General features: G+C 39.8%; 1 protein-coding gene across 4 annotated transcripts in view; it reads right to left on the reverse strand.

Moving 5' to 3' along the window:
• Positions 1–807: 807 nt before the first annotated feature.
• cntfr (ciliary neurotrophic factor receptor) overlaps positions 808–18,036 on the reverse strand; it is a 288,526-nt gene continuing 271,297 nt past the window's right edge. For all 4 annotated transcript variants that reach the window (XM_030436151.1, XM_030436149.1, XM_030436152.1 and 1 more), the window contains 4 exons: positions 12,922–12,990; positions 12,591–12,711; positions 4,117–4,243; positions 808–2,445 (listed from right to left, as the gene is read on the reverse strand). In XM_030436151.1, the coding sequence (XP_030292011.1) occupies position 2,445; positions 4,117–4,243; positions 12,591–12,711; positions 12,922–12,990 (318 nt within the window). In that variant the 3' untranslated portion in view covers positions 808–2,444. The remainder of the gene's footprint in view (positions 2,446–4,116; positions 4,244–12,590; positions 12,712–12,921; positions 12,991–18,036) is intronic.

The raw sequence follows: 18,036 nt of genomic DNA on the forward strand, positions 1-18,036 counted from the left end.
TTCATTTTTTGCCGTGCTTTCATAGCTGTGAGGAGTTTAATGTCGGTCTCTCAAGCGGTTTCATAGACATTCATGGTCCTCAGGGGATGAATCTGACTCACTCCTCCACCGAGTTTTCATCTCGCATCTCGAGATGGATTATATTTTTGTTTGGGATTGAAAATATCTCGACAACTATTTCAGCGGAATGCACAGAAATACATTCATGTTCCCCAGAGGATGAATTTGATAACTTTGTCTGGTTTTTATTTAGCGGGTAACCAAATGTAACTCTTTCTTTTATAAAGGCACTTCTCAAAGTTGATCAAAGTGGTGTATTTCTCAGCTAACACATGTGTGTACTATATAACGCATCTACTTAATTGCAAATGGTTGAATGGACTCAAATCTGCTATGCTGACACACCAAGTGAGGATATTCTGTGTAAAGCAGGAAAAAAGGGAGTAAAGAATGATGCAGCACACCCAAACACCCCAAAAAATACAATCCAAAATATAGAATCAGCCTTCACCCATGCAATATTAATGTCGCCCATCTGAATGTGTACATATAATTCTCCCAACTAAATTGGGATAAACATTTTCTGAAAGGTCACAAGTATTGATTTTGAAATGTTGGCTGAACGTGGGAAGTGACATATGCTTTGTCGCTGGTATCACACTGAATAGTTATCGTCTTCAAACCAGTTTTTAAAAGTGGAACCTCTTTGACACATGAACTCTCACCTCCATCTTGTTCAGGAAGACCCCGACTTGTGGTGTTCTCGGGCATCAGACGGGAAGGCGAAATGAGTACGAGGCCAGCGTGTCATCATTCATTGTGAAATGGTCACATTTAATGGTTGAAACCTGTCATTGTATATACATCTATAAAAAAGACCCCAGGTACAGGTTACGACATTCTACTGCTAATACATACATTATTATTATTATTATTAAATAATAAACTTTTGTTCAATGTTAAAGTTACATATCATAGTTTACAAAATAGGATCAAGGAGAATTAAGCCATTATGAATGTCTGGAAAAAAACCTAAAATCCTCTATGTGTGTTTTTATTATTTGTCCATAAAATAAAAAATAAAAATACAATAAAACACATCAATATTCCTTTGAATAACATAATATTAACTGGTGATATTGGCTATTGAAATGTAAATTGCAAAAAGACATTTGTTTTAAAATGTTTTTAAAGGCGTCACAAAGCAAACTGTTTCGTGTTATTGTATCTTACAGCACAGAGCAGAATGGAGAACCAACATAGCTCGTATAGATGTTCCAATAACCAACTCTGTCGTCGAACCAAAACAAATGGGTGGGCAAAGAATTGTTCAGTCTTAAATCCACTTTATTTTTTTTTTATTCATTTATTTTTTTTTTTACAATCCAGGTCCTCTTTGCCAGTCACTGAAAGCAGAGTGTAAAGCTAATTGTCTAAATAAGCCAGACTACCGTTAACTGAATTCTTCAAAAGTGTTAGTCCTCATACCAACGAACGACTCGCTCCGTTTGTTTGATTCGGCCGTTTCGGAGTCGACAGATTCAGAGTCTGACAGGGTGTTTTTGTGGCTTCTTTTGTTAAATTGTGGGTTGACACAAACAGGAGCTGCGGGGGGGTTCCTCAGATTTGTCCCAAGTTTTGTACTGTCTCAGTCCGTATCAATCACACACGTAACACATCTCTCTGCGGTTTTTAACCCACGACGAAGGCAGACACGGGCTTTTCGAGAAGCTCAGTGAATCGTCCGGGAACCATTTTGTTTGGGGTGAGGTTGAGTCTTTGGCATGATGATTTAGCTGTATGGGGACTGCTACTGAAACGATGCACACAAACGCACACAGGAATGCTCTATATGTGTGTGTGCTTGTCTGCATGGTGCTGTAATTTCAGAGGGAGGTGAAAATTAAGACAAAAGATCAACAAAAGAAAGAGCAACAACAAAAAAAAAAAGCTAACGAGGAGATTATATTGTCATCTGAGGAGCTGATATTTGCTGCTCTGAAGAGGAGATTTCCAAAAACCAAACTGTTGTCTGCCAAACAAAGTCTGCTGTGGCCCATCGAAGCCACCAGGGGGTAATACAAGACTGTTATATCACTGCTGCTGCTGTGGTTTGTTGCTGCTCCTGTTGCTGCTGCTGCTGCTGTTGCTGTTGTTGTTGTTGTCGCTGTTGTTGATGATGATGAGGATGCCGCTTTCAAAAGTTCCTCTGCAGAATTTCTTTGTCACCATTATTCCAAAAATGCTAAATCGCATTATCATCGTCTGATTTCATGTCTAAGTAATCTTGGTGAGTAACTGTGTGATGGACAGAAATGATCAATGCACTGTATCCTTGAAACATGTGCAAAATAGAAAAAAGACCAGCCTGCTCCTCCTCTTCCTCCTCTTCCTCCTCCTTCTCTTATCTTCCTCGCAATGCCTTCAGGAATATGACATTTACATCTGCAGAAAGAGACAGGAGCACGGATCAGAATTACTTTAAAAAATAACCAAATATATTGCCATTCATAGAACAACTCAAACAAAGAAGAATGGAGTGAGTGAGTGTGTGTCAGGGTTATTACATTTTTTAAAATGTTCATTTTTAAATTTTAATTTCGTTTTTCAGTTTTTTTTTATTTCAGTTTAGTTTTAATTAGTTTAACAAGTGATTAAGTAGTTTTAGTTTAGTTTTTAACTAGGAATTTAATTGAATTTAGTCGACTATAATAACCCTGGTGTGTGTGACACACACACACACACACACACACACACACACACACACACACTGTGTTCAAAATCCAAAACACCTCTGCTTTCAAGCTGAAGATGGTTTGAATGTCGCTTGGCTGTGGGACGGCGCAGAGTTCGGGTCGAGCAGAACTGGATGAACTTGGACCGGGAACTGGTGACAAAGGCGTACGAAATTGTGCGATAGTGTGACTTCGCTGGAGACTTTTAGAAGCTAACTGGTGTTTTTCGATTTTGTGTGTGACACCAGCACTTTCATACCAAGTGTGCCCAAGTTGAGGGTCCTCTTGCAGAGTGTACTCTGTGCTTCAAATTCATTATTACGTACGACTTTTAACCAACTGAATTCTGGATGTTCAAGCCAACACTTGTTAAATTTACACTTTCCCATAGTTGTAGCAGATTCCGCAATCAAAGTGTTTCCGGAACTGGCGAAGTGTACGGCAATAAATTCTGACCGGGCTGCTGGCAAAAAGCCACTTGCGTTCCTGGATACTTCAGAAAAGCAACACACAAAGCTGACTGTGAGTCTCACCAACACATTTCCCCAAAACAAAAACAAAGGGGGAAAAAAGCCTACGACGGAAGTGTTAAATGAACATATATATTTAAGACCTAACTAAATGTATTTTAAGACCTATATGCAAAATATGGATGTATTTAAGACTTTTGAAGGCCTAAAATTGAGATTGTCACATTTTAGACTCTTTAAGACCTGGCAGAATCCCTGGTGTGTGTTAGCATTATGTTATTATTCAAATTGGCTTATATTACTACCTCTTAGCAGCAGGTATGGTAGGTAAACTGGCATCGATGTGTCTCTAACATGTTCATCTATTTGAAGATGGCTCAGTTCATCCTCCAGCGATCGCAATGAGCGGCATTCACTTTGTTAGTAATGCAGCCATGCTTAATGTCGTTTGGTTTAAGTGTTATTATAGGGGGGCTGTTTGTCTTGCGATCAACTAGGCTGCAAAAAACATTTCCTGTGTGTACTGCTTTGCAGTCACATTTGTTGTAATCCATAACATTTAGCGTTTCAGCATCCACTGTTCAACATCTACATCTTTGACAGAACACATACTATTACACCATGATTTGTAGCGTAAGACAGTAAAATTAATGAAATGGGACAGCTTTGGATTGGATTTTACCTCAAGTCCTCCAGGGGTTCTGCAGAAAAGTATGAAGAAAGACCCCCTGCATGGTCATAAAACTACCTCGCCCAATCATTGTTGCTCCTGTTCTATTAAACATGCTCCTGACATCAATAGACATGCATCGACTTGCCAATATGAAGCTGACTGAATAGATGTGTTTGTAATCAATTGAAAGATGAGGGGTTGTAGACTCATTACAAAATGTGCGTGTGTATTTGCTCACCACATGAACAGCAGCAGCATTCCTAACAGCAGAGGAGAGAAAAATGTGAGGAGCCTGGCAGCTCTGCCCACTGGGGGTTCAGCCTTCTGCGGTGCGTTGGAGGATGGTATGGGAGAAGTCTTAGTCTCTGGAAAAACAATCAGGAGAAAACACAATAAACCTTACTGGGCACATTTTTAACCAACTTCTCTAAATCATATCTTCATTTTTTTTCTTTCAGTTAATCATTTACTTTGGTGATGTAGCATTAAAAACACATTGTTCCCGAAAGCAAAAACATCCAAAATTGTCATTCCTGATGAATGGACACTGAAAAATGCTCATCATACTGGGAAGGGCCAGACGGTGGGGGGGGGGGGGAAATACAGTGCAGAGTGAAATCAATTCTAATCAGCAAGTGCAATCAATATGGGACTTGTCAAGGCAGTTATGAAGTGAACTGGACAAAAGAAATCTCATTCATGCTGAAGCCTGCGGGGGAGACGGAGAGAGAAGGACTGAGATAGAGCAAAAAAGACAGATAAAATATGGAGACAGAAATATGAGAAAGGGCATGGGAGGTAAAAACCTAGAGGTAAGGGAGGCGGTTAATGGAGCAGGAGTTGCACATATAAAATAAAAAAAAAGTGGAATACGCATTGGGGCAGTTAATATAGAGCTGATATGAGACGGTCTAATACACACTGTGAAAATGTACTCATTTACACACCCATAATGTGCGGTATATTTAGATTTTACAGCACATAGGTAGAACAACTCAAGTCCTATTTAAGTCACAAAACTGAGGAATCGAGACTTTTTTATGTTTTAAACTCCGGGGCTGTAAAATGAAGCCAACACAGTAGTGCAAAAAAAACCTGCAGTTCCTTGAAAGGCCACATGAGGCTGGCTCCAAAAGACAGGCGATCCCAATGAGACCCTGTATCAAAACGCCCAACTCTACAGCAGAAATAAACATGTTTACAGCTGTCCAGCCATCTGTTGGCAGTCAGGCTTCATTCAGCCTGCCTCGGTTCCACCCACACTCCACCTCTTTGCCCATTTTTTGGATTCAGAGGGAGTGAGGAGGGTCAGACACCACCATGTTGATTTGACTACAGTGAGACTTTACTTCATGGACCATTAAGATAACTTGTGACTGGATAGAAAAAGATTCATGTCTTGTGTTTTAAATCAACAACAACAACAAAAAAAACGAAAAAAAAAAAAACGAGGCTAGGCCACATTCTTGTGACTTGGCTTGCCACTCGGTGACTTGGACTAACATCGAAAGACCTCAAACTTAACACTTAAATCATTTATTCATGAAGATCTAGGTTAATTGAGTATTACGACCAAGGCTATTTAGATAACGCTTGAAAGTGCTGCCAGTGTGTCAGTTGCTATGATGATGCTTTGTTACAAACACTAGTTCTGCAAAACGCCTGAAGTATCACCCATGACGGATTCCCCGGTGACCTTCCCAGGAAACTCATGGATAGTTGAATGTATGGATAGAGAGTAGCTTGCTTGAACAAGATTCAAATTTGCTGTGACACTCTTTCCTGCCAATTAGAGATGCATGGATGTGATACTCTTAATATGATTGCGTTCAAGGGTATGGGGCCGCTAACACGAGGCTTACTGCAAACAATATGCTGGAAATCACTGCGTGCACGGGCTGTTTTAAGTACTTCAGTATCAATTTAAATTGCTTAACAAAAACAAATATCACACTTTACAGTTTTATAAAACGGGGCTATTGCTACAGCTGCAGGCAGCACAGCAGATATCAACTCATGCGCGCCGTTTGCAGCTCAGTCGTGAACCCGCAGCACTTTTTATTTTTTTTTACTGGAGAGAGAATATGATTTCCCTCTCCTTCCAATTAATGACTGCAGTGTGGTTCTGTGTTGGGAGTGGGGAGATATTAGAAGGAGGCAGCCAGGTGTGAAATAGCCAGAGAGAGAGAGCGAGAGAGAACTAGGACACATTTAACATGATCAGCAGCTCAGTGCAATACTTCCTGCCTGCAGCCAAACATTTGTGCTTTGGAGTGGTGGAGAAAATAAAAATTATGCAGAAATAATGTGATGGTGACGAGGAGAGACAGTTATGGGGTGTGCGTTGATGTAACAAGCTAGTTGGGGACAGGTAAAGACGGGGAGACGAGACAATGATTTGAGGACGGGCGAGGTGTGATAAACAACGGCAGGAGGGAAGAAAAAGCGGTGAAGGGGGGGAGAAGGGGCAGGCATCGAGGTGAAGGGCAAATCTGAAAAATAAGGAGAAAAACAAGAAGGATGGGTAAAGAAAGCACTTCAGGAAGAGAAGTTGATACGTTTAAATTTGCACACCGACTTGAACTTTAATGACTCTGTCTGTTTATGCTGATACCAGTATAAAAGATGGCTGCAAGAAAATCATGAAAGCATCAGTGATCATCCGTACTGCAGGTTCATCAGGAACTGTTTTGAAGATCTGCTTGTTGCCAGCATTCTCAGTTAATGTAGATACCTCGTGCTTTTTCCCCAGATGAAAAACATTTCAAAGTTTTATCTTAGTGATATCCTTGGCACAGAAAGACAGGAGGCTCCTGGGAAAGTGAACAACAAGGGAAGGATCTTCATTGCATTATGTCTACTGGAAGGCCTACCAAGAGGGCACTTTATTGCATTTATTCAACTTATGATTCCACTGGGCAATTTTTATACCCATGCAAGCCTTGAAAGTGCTCATGTCAGTCACCTAACATTGTCTATAGAAAAACTAAATGACAACCTACTATTAGGACCCCGAACATCTCACATGTCAAAACTATATGTTTCCTTAAGGACATTAAAAGTAGGTTTTCCTATGAATCGGAGCGAGCATGTAGGAGAAGAAGACCTTAAGGCACCTCAGCACTTAGCTGTGGGGGTTTCTGCTTATTAAGCACTTGCATGCATATAAACACACACTCTAGTTCTGCGATATGCCTTGAAACAGCATTTATAAATAGGAGTAGACATGAACGATATAAGAAGTCATATCTGGTGCTGCCTGTTTGGTGCTAGACAGTGTCCAGTTTCTGTCTCACTGAGTGGGCGAGGCAGAAACTTATAGCTGGGATGGTTGCAACACGAAGGATGGCTGCGGCCTTTTAAAGACTCAACTGCACTGCTTTTTACTTCCTGGAATGTGGTCGCTAAGCGATGGTTTGATCACTGAGGATGGGATTTCTAAATGTCATCCGTCTGTCACCATGCTATTCTTTTGATGTGAAATGATGCTGTTGAAGCCAGGAAACAGAACGCACACTTGCAGCTAGCTACTATTTCACTTCATCAGCTATTGCTACTAGATGAAGAGAGAAAAACAAACACCAAAAGAGGACAAGGACATATGGCACAGGCAAGACGGAAGAAAGGCAGAGAGGAAGTGAGAGAAAGTGTAACTGTGGGTTTAGACTGTGAGCTACACAATTAATAAGTCACAGGAAGTCCGTTCATTTCCTATTCGGCTCAGCAGCCAGGAAATATTGGTCAGTGTGGAGATGTTAACAAGCTGGTAAGCTGAAAAAGAGATGACCCCGGCTGAAATTGTTGCTTTTCAATGGTTTGTTTGCAGACAGGAAATCTAATATTTACCTCGTTTCCCTGCTGATGTAACCCTGCCTCATGTTGGTGAATGCCAACTCAATAAATACTTCTGCAAAATAAGTGTAAGTATATTTCCAACAACTTTCTGCTATGTAAAAATATTTGAGATGTGACTTTTCACATTAATTGAGCACTTTGATACATCATCGCAATCCATTGCTCCTTTCAACGCAAAATGTCATGCCATGTCTTTTTACTTGACTTTGAACAGATGACGTCATGGCTACGGACACCCTTGACACATCCGCTCTTCTCTTCTTGAACTTCTAAGTAAAAGCATGTGACTGTTGTCGTGGAAGTAATACTTAAAAACAAGCTGATGGAAGTACCCTTTAATTGTCAGCTCTCAATTGCCTTAACTCTAAAAACCAGAGGCCTCATTTCAGTAAAATGTTCCAAACTGCTTGTCCTATCCTAAGTTCGAAATTCCATAACTCGTGGCTAGATCCTACACTATCTCAGACCTTGTATCTTATCTTACAAAGTCCTAACTAGAAACTTTAACTTGATTCCCTAATCAGCAGTCACCTGTCATGTCTGTATCTATGTTTAGAATATACAAGAGATTGCCTTTATCCATGACAACGGCTGTCTCACTTTACCTGACCTTGGCTAACTAGCTTGCTATAATTGATGAGAATGATGGGTGTTCCAATTATGGTTTCTGTGAGTCGGAGATGTTAATTGTGTCTGTGGAAGTGAGGACATAGAGCGACAAATAAATGGTCGGGGACATTTAAAGCTAACAGGCTAACGTTGGTGTAAGCTTCTCCAACAGGCGTACATCAAAGTTAGCTTCTCCAACATGCTAACATCAATGCTACCCTCTCCAACTGACTACCATTAGTGACAGCTTTTCCAGTAGGCTAACATCAATGTAAGCTTCTCCAACAGTTCAGTTCTATGGTTGTCTAAGTAGTCTTCCATTCATGATATTCCGGTATAAATGCTGTTCCTCACCTTCACTGTCATTGCCATACAGACCTAGCAGTGCTGCCATTTTTGGCTGTTATTTTGAATTTAGGACAGGGTCTATGACATTTTCACTTCTTTAAAAAGGTGGCTGAGGGGCAAATCAAATGTAGGACAAAGGATGAGTGATCAATAGAGAGAAAAGTGAGAGGAAATTAAAAAAAGAAAAAGGCTGAAAGGGAGAATGAGATCTTGAGGCAAAAGAGAGAAGGTGAGGGAAACAGAGCAGGACATGGGAGAGAGAAGGGAAGCAGAGAAGCCGCAGCTGGATCGAGAAGAGGCATGAGGAGAATCCCAATAACCTCCTGTTCTTTCTCTGAGAACACGAATAATACACTGTGTACTGCCTCAGTTATTGTGTGTGTCTGCGTGTTTGTGTTTATACGCTGCATGCTGCATGTGTGTGTGTGTGTGTGTGTGTGTGTGTGTATGTGGCACTGTTTGTATGAGTTTTTGTGTGAGGGCGTGTTAGGGCAGGATGCATGTCCTGTGTACCCTGTTTATCATGTGTTTCCTGTGAGAGCTCATTCAGCGATGACTAAGTGGTGATCAGTGGGCAATGCTACTCATGACCAACAGGAGTCACTGTTGTACTGTACAACTGCTCAGAAATGTAACTGGATGGGCAGAGATCGAGAGAAAGGCAGGTAAACGGGAAAAAATAATTTTAGAGAGATTTCAAACTGGGTTCATATTGCCAGTAGATCACAGTTTTGGGATAGTTCATCTCTTCCTTGTCTTAAATTAACCTACTTGACGTAAAATGAATGGCTTATTAAAAACTGCTTGTATCTAAAATCACATTTTACACTGATAAACATCTGATATTAGAAGAATACGATAAACATTGTCACAAAATGATATAGAGGAGTAGTTTTTTTTACCTGATCAGGAAGAGTACAGGCCAGCCACCTCTACCAATGTGGCCTTCGAGGCAAAGTCCAGGTAAATAAAATGTCCAGAAGTCTAGTTTAGAAAGCCCATATTGTTATGAGCACAGCACTTTCTTATGTGGAATATCAAGAGAATAATTGGACATTTTGCTAAATAAACTTGTCTGCTTTCTTGTCAAGAGTTGGATGGAAAGATAGATACCACTCTCATATGAGTATGTTCAATAAAAAGCTCCAGCCAGCAGCTTGTTAGCTTAGCTTAGCATAAGGACTGGAAACAGCGAGGCTGGCTCTGTCCAAAAGTAACACAAGCTGCCTCCCATCACCTCTAAAGCTCACTAATTAACATGTTAAATCTCGTTCCTTCTGATGCCTTCACAATCCGAAGTGTAAAAACCACAAGTGTGCAGGCGTTATCAGCAGAACTATTTGTTTGCCAGGTGCAAATTACTTCCTGGAGTCTTGCCATCACTGCTAGGCTGCTGGGCACGCAAGAACTAACTTCTCCCATCCAAGAAATAGACCGGCACATAATGTACTTCAAAATCACATTAGATTAATCAGATTAAACATGTGTCAAGAAAGCAAATAACTGTACTTCCCAGTTGGACAAAAGACATATTTTTGGAAGGAGATATATTTATATAATGATATAGACAAACTGCTCAGCAGCATGTTTTTTTAAATATTTTGTTAGGACTATTTCATTGTTCAATTAATTTAAATGAGTCGAGTCCTTTTGGATGCCTGGCCACCAGAACTTCCTGCTCTGGGCTACAAGCACACTGTTGCTCAATCTGCTGGAGTCAGTTTCACATTGAGATATTTCATAATGCAATATTGATGAGCAACTGAAGCAACAAAATATAAACCTTTAGTGGAGCAGATTCACTTTGAGTCTGAAAGCAAAAAACACTGTGGACTCTCTTGTGTCTTGATGTTATGTAGTGTTATAGTTAACGTTAGTGGTTAGATTTGGGCTGTGAGCTTCTCCTCTGTGGCAGAATTGATATCTTTTGATGGGCTTGGAATGTTTGACAATGATGTCTAAATACTAGAACCATGCACATTGATATTGATATTGATATTATCTTCGGACTATTTCAAAATGTACCTGCTTTTGCCTTTGCAAGATACATTTATAATGCAAGAGCTGTATATAGTCTGTTGATACTGTCTTAGCCTGTGACCGCACACAAAATAACTTTATATAGTATTTTGCAGTCAGTGTTTGAATATTACAATAAAGTATTCACCAGCCTGATGTGCAGCTGGTGATGCTGTTGATACATGCCCATTGTATTTGCAAGATCACCACAGGATTGCAATTTAGAAAGTGTCAATTGGCCAAAAATGTTACAACCTGTCCAGTTACATTAAGTGTTTATCCATTCAAAATGTGTCCTGCCATTTGTGCTTTGCTATTCCAACCCAGTTGGAGAGCTGTACACACAAGAGTGTTCAGAGCTGGAATGGATGTCTTATTGTTGAGGGATCAGCAGTGCGTTGAGAGATTTCGATTTGACAAGCGAGCCATCCTTGATCTCTGCCACATGCTGAAGGGTTGTCGACTAGATAATTCCTTGGGATAGTTTCTGTCCTTGTGTTTATGCGACTATGCGCGCGCACGTGTGTGTAAATGTAACAATCTACAAAGACTTTCATGTTAAATCATCATTTCTCATGCATAAAGTAAACTAGAAAGTGTCAAGTTGCTGTACTGTAAGCATGCCAGTTTGAGGCTGTGGGAGAGACGTGAGCATTTTTTAAAGGGAAGGCAGTTTCCCCCCAGGCGGTGTTCGGGCTCAGGTTGATGTGTGTGGATTTGTCTGGAGGCTGCTGGATCTTACAGCTTAAGCTGCGATAAAAGTTCAAGGCTATCAAACGCTTACAGTGTACTCAATTTAATGATAAAGAAAGTTATTAACTGGACTTAATTTCATACCTAACTGATTCAGGAAATTTACTGTGTGACAGCCGTGGGCTACGTTAAAAACATTTCAGGAATAATATATCATCATCCCAATGATTCTGTAGCCGATGGTAACAAGAAGACTGATTAAATCAAACAGTGAGCAGCATTATAGAAAACCTATTTGTATTATTTCAGTGTTAGCCTTTCATCACTCTCACCTGTATTTTTCTCTCTCTGAACTGGTCCATTTAGCTCATTAACTATTCATGACAAGCCATCTCAATGCATTAAACAAATGACAGATACATATTTGCATTTAGCTTCTTTCTTATTTTCATTTGACTCCACTAACTTGAACCTTGCAGCCACATTAAGAAGTGTGACTCTGAGGTGGTTGCTCAGACTGTACATTAATTTGGTCCTGACTGAATTATACCAATATCTACTGGACAGGTATGCATATATCCTAATGATCTGGTGCTGACTTGATCTCTAGCACTAATCATGAGGTTGACCTTTGTTTTGTGTAAAAAAAAAAAAAACCTAATGGATACATTTTCATGGAATTTTGTTTCACATTCATGCTCCCCACAGGATGACTTTTAGTCAATTTGATGATCATCTGATCCTTTTAGCGCCAATCATCTTAATTCTTATTTGTCAATACTGTGGGTAATGACCAAATACCCAAAACTAATGACACTGAATATTGTACATGCTTGATATCAGCATACTTGCCATTGTCAGCATATTAGCTTGTAGCTCAAGGCACTGTTGTACTTTGGTAAAGCCTCACAGATCACAAATCATGGGTACTGACAACGCCTTTTAATATCATGTAGTCAAGCAGAAAATATTTTCATTCATACACTGAAATCTGCTTTATCCATTTAGTGTGTTGGACTGTTTATGTAGTAAAGTGGTTGTACTATACGTATTGGAAAACTTCAATCCCAATATCCCCAATACATGGAAAACATCTTTCTGTATTGGATTGGACGGAGGTTTTGAAATGAAATGACCAAATCTGAAAAAATGTACATGTCAGTTGAAACGGGACAGGGTATAACTCACCGGTAGCAAAGTCCACTTCAGTTGTGGAAGTGATTGGCAGAGGATCTTCAATCCAGGGTGTAGCATGGACGGCAACACTCCAGTCGCTCCATGTTCCAATCTCTGTGTCCTTAGCCGCCACCTGTTGAACAAAAGGACAGTAGAAATTAGTTGGTACAGTATATAAGAACATTTTTGAATTTATTAGCGGTTTTCATCATTGGTAGTAAAGACAGATATCCATCTAATAACTTTAATAAAGCAGTGTAGTATCAATATGCATTGATAGATGTGGATGTATTTGGGGCTTATATGATCCGTCAGGTAGACATGGCAGGACAGAAGATGTTACCTGGATGATGTACTCCTTTCCAGCGTAGGCATCGGTGATGATGTGGGAGGTGCTGTCAGATAGCTCCACCTGAACAGCAAACACAAGAGAGCAGAGTGTCATTGGTAGTGTCTTTTGGTAAAGTAGTTAACAAAAGAACTGGTTACACTTCATAATAACCATCCTTAACAAATGTAAGTTTATATATTATGAAGTGTTACAAAAGAAACTTGTACTTGTACTTGAAACTTTTAAGCTATACACAGATTTCTGAATGTGTTCTGTGGCCTTGAAACTTTCCCACAAGATGAATTATGACATTTCTCAGCTAAATAAAGGCAGTTAACTTTCAGTCTGAAAGTTCTACTCTTCTAACCATATAGCTCTAACCATAAATTACAGGTTCAGTGCAGAAATTAAAGCTTGAGTTTTTAATGTTTTACGGTGGGTAGATTCAGCTCCGCAATACAGAGAACCGTTTTTATTCAGCACTCATATATTTACAACACACTTTTCATCATCATTCTGTGCATAGGTTAAGTCTGTTGCTTTATCCTTGCGGTGTTTTGCATTTCACTGTTGAATTGATTGAACCTTGATGTCCCCGCAGCCTTTACACTCCACACATACCGACACTCATGCAAAATACCAGACATAATTGATGATTATACCAGAAAGCTTTGGCATCAATGCCACGTAATTTCATAACACAATCTAATGCATGCCAACATTTGAAAGCCTTTTGTGCACACTTTCATTTGCAGAGCGCAACAGAGAATGAACTAAATGTTTGAGTCACCGGGGAGTGCATGAGAGAATGATTTGCTGCCTCTCTGTAATTTACAGTTAGTGTTGTGTGTGTGTTTGTGTGTGTGTGTGTGTGTGTGCGCATGTGGGTGAGTGTGTGTTTGTCTGCCTTTGGCCTGTGTTTGACAGAGTAGAGGGAATAGGGAGAAGGACGGTGCTGCCTTTTCTACTCCTGAAGTCGAATTAAATGATTTAGTGACATGCCTGTTACCTTCTGCAGTCTACACAGACACACACGCACACGCACTCACATACACAGGTGAGCTGAAGGTTATCTGAAATCATTCACTGTACTTAGTTAACAAGTAGTTTCTTTTTTGTGTAAGTTGAACTATAAATAATGTATCTTTAAAAAACTTTTCAAAATCTCGATATAAATTGGGGAATGATTGTGGTCATCTTGAATAATCTCTTCTGAACGTTTTTACAATAATGCTTTTTTTCTTGTATTGAATACCAGTAACTGCTTATAACCCAATCATGAATGAATTCTGATATTTGCTGTTCTAGATGAACCCTGTAAACGATGACATTTATGTTAAACTGTACAATTTAAAAACTTAAACATTTTATTAATTGTGAGTCTTTACATATCATTATGCACCACAAATGCAACCTGCATTGTTATACTGTGGACACACAAACACAGAGTGTTGTTAGCCAAGACGACTTAATTAAAAAGTGCCTATTACTTGTAGTTTAGTCAGATTACTTCAACTGCTTCATGTGTAAGCAAAACTGTAACTGAGAGCACATAAAATGTCCTCCTTGATCCCTTATTGCACAGTCAAACTATACATACGTTATTGCTGTGAGTATAGGTCAAAGTTAAATGAAGAATGGTTGAAACAAGGGAATTTTTTTTTTGTATTTGCCTTTGATTTCTTTAAAAAAATTATGTTTTACTGATGGAAATGAGGGCCAAAAGAACAGAAATTAGACCAAAGCTCCAATAAAACAGAACTGTTATTCAGACAGTCTTGATATATCAAGGGCTGCTAATAAAAATTTGCGATTGGATCAAAAATCCCTCAAACCACCATATAAATTTGACAACCACCAGTTGTAAGCAAGCCTCCGATTGGACTTTTCCCATCTAGGAAGTGTCTTCAGGCTGGGCAGATCTGTAGTCGATCTGACTAATAACCCACTCATACATCCCCAGCGCCCATGCTGCTTTTCTCTATCCTACTGTAATCTCTCTCTCATCATTCACCCTCTAAATAAAGCCGACCCTTTGGTTTTCAACTCAGCCTCGATCTTCGCAGCCTCTCTCTGTCTGCACTAATTCTTTGTCTCTCGGCCCCTCTCCCCCTCCGCTTGGAAGTAAGTTCGGGCTTTATCTGCCTAACCGAGCGCTGCGTTTACAGGCTTAATTTCATTAGCGGAATGCAATAACAATGTCATCCGAGCATGTGTGCATGTTACATGTTCCTGTTGAGTGCCGTGTGGATATACTTCAGCATTATATAGTGTGTGTTTTACCAGGCATGTGTGCAGCCTTTTGAGGCTAAACCTTCCACTGTTTACATGTAGTCCAACCAGCGTATCAAACCATTGCTTCTATCAGCATTCCTCACTCACTGCAATGTGGACGTGTGTGCCATTACGTGTGTGTTTGCATACTAATGTCTATTGTGTGAAAGCCTGCGGAGGTTTAGCCAAACGCGTGCGTATGTTTGATTCCATGTGTTCAAGTAGATCCGAGCATTTGCCTTTATTTTTTTGAGTGTGTGCGCTTGAATGTAAAATGACTGAAAGAGAATACGCACCACTTTTGAAAAAATAAGCAGTTAATATAATAAGTTAATATTCCTTTGTGATTCTTTGTATGCACATGTTTAGGCTCATGTTAGTACATGCATTGCTGTTTGTCTTTGCAAGGCTTGACTCGAGCCAGTGCTTGTGTATGTGGGCACATGTATGTAGATGTATGTGGAAGAGTATATGGAGTAAACAGCTTGCAGATAAACATTTCCAAAGAGATGGATGTGATGATGTGTTGCCAAGTGGCTAAACAGGGAGCAGTGAGAGCAGCACTTGATATCACGTACTGGAGGAGGAGGAGGAGGAGGAGGAGGAGGGGGAGATGGATAGATGGAAGGATGAGATGCATTTTGGAGAGGCTGCCAAAAAACACAGTCAGATCATTTACACTGCAAGACCAAGCCTGTGTGTTGTGGCTGTGGTGGTGAAGTATATTTACGTGTTGCTGAGTGTGTGTGTGTTAGTGTGTGTGTGTGTGTGTGTGCGCATGTGTGTGCATGTGTGTTTATGTTTCACATGGATCTGTTGTGCTGATGTATTGTACACTAAGCTGTTCAGAGCCGTAAAGAAAAAACAGACTAGTGTAGCTGTGTGCATGCATTTGAATGTGACTCATCTGCACACACATTGACGCACACACAGACACACACAAAGTGAAGTAGGCATAAGCTCACACACACACACACACACACACACACACACAACACACACACACACACACACACACTCTGCCACTCTTAACACCCAAATATTTAACTTGCTTAATGTACAGTGTAGTCACTAGGCCCAAGATATATTGTAAAGATAATAATAATCTACCCAAATGAATTGACCGAAAAATTTCTAATTTAAAAGTAATGAACGCTAAATGTCTTCACCCTGGAGAAATCCCAGTTTCATGCATAAACACCATATGTCTGTTCACTGTAAACAGCATATGTGAGCGTGAATGTTTGACAATGAACCAGAGAACAGAAGATGCTGGCCTGGTACTATAGCAGTGATTCACATGAGAAGCGGCACACCTGGATTTTCTAAACCTATTTGAATGTGCATGGAAATGCAAATTCATTGTTGCCTCCTCCTGGAACGAAAGTGTGGAAACTTTACAGTAAAAAAAATATTAAACTGAGTACAGAGGCTGCAGTTCTAAGACTCAAGAGGAGCCTTAAACTGCAGCTGCTGAATAAATATTTGAATTGGCCCAAGCTTCAACAACTGCTATCATATGTAGCCAGCTAGCTCCCTTAGCCAAAGCAACAACATTGCCAAAGTGATTCTGATCAACCAACTGTTCACACTGTTTGCACACAGACACAGCATCTCCTCCGCTCCCTTTAACTAGGCTATTCTAATAGTTTTTTTGAGGTTACACTTACCAACACAAGCTAGCTAAAACTGCTACCACTGGCTCTTAACTCTGATGCTGAGTAACAAAACGACACCTCCCTAGTTAGTCAGCTGGGTAGATGGCATTAGCAGCCTCGTTAAGCTAAATACAAAAAGGAGATGGAGATGTTAGTTTGCTATAATGACAGCAGTTTTGTCACTGTTCCTTCACCTGGAGGTCAATCACATGCCAGCCTCAAGACATATCAGTCTCTGCTACTAAATTTAGCCAGTTAGCACCTGTTGGCGTGAGCAACAACAGTTTCAAAGTAAATATGATCTCCTATACAATAGCGGCTGTTGTACATGAGTACATTAAAGGAAAATTCACCTCAAAACGAAGATGTAGTTTTTATCTGCCTAACCCTATGAAGATGGAATGCTGGATGAGCTTAGCTTAGTTTAACTGAGCAGCGAGACTACAGGGAAGAATTCAGCTTATCAAATGGTTTAAATAACATCTTTTCAAATCTTGTCGGGATCTCAGGGCTTTTGGCGACTTGGATTACGCCAGGCAAGCTTCATAGAGACATTCCTATACTTTTTTCGGCTGTTTTTTTTTCTTTTTTACATTTTAAATTGAGTCCCTATCTAGACCTACTTAATCTATGTAGGAGAATGCTGTAACCTGGTTTTGCTGCAGAGCCCAGGAAAGGTTTTCTGGACTACACTTTAACTTTAACTGACTTTGCATTGGCATGAGGGTGAGAAGATAATAACTAAAGTTTACTATGTTTTCCTTTGAAGTGACATCATGAAGAGCATTTCAAAATGCGATTTCATGAAATCAAAAGTGACATTTTGCAAGGTCACATTAAAGAAGGATGTAGCAAAAATGCCAATATGAAATGAAAACAGATCGAAAAAAAGTATATATTATTGATGGGAGTTATTCAATTTGTAATTGTTTATTTTGTTTCTTTGTACTCCAACACTTTGGGGCTACATTAGATTGACTACATTTAGCTTAGCAACGCCACAGGATGCCTTTTGACATATGGAAGCTATATGAGTTATATCTGTAGGCGGAGAGTGAACAAGAGAGTGTAAGAGTCTATGTGTCAGTGAACTTTATATGTAAAGTAAATGTCAGTATACTGCACACAATATAAAATGTATATTTACAAGTTATTCATACTTTATTTCAACAAGGAAACTCATATGCAAAATATA

The sequence above is a fragment of the Sparus aurata genome, chromosome 12 (genome assembly GCF_900880675.1).
Source record: "Sparus aurata chromosome 12, fSpaAur1.1, whole genome shotgun sequence".
Lineage (NCBI taxonomy): Eukaryota > Metazoa > Chordata > Actinopteri > Spariformes > Sparidae > Sparus > Sparus aurata.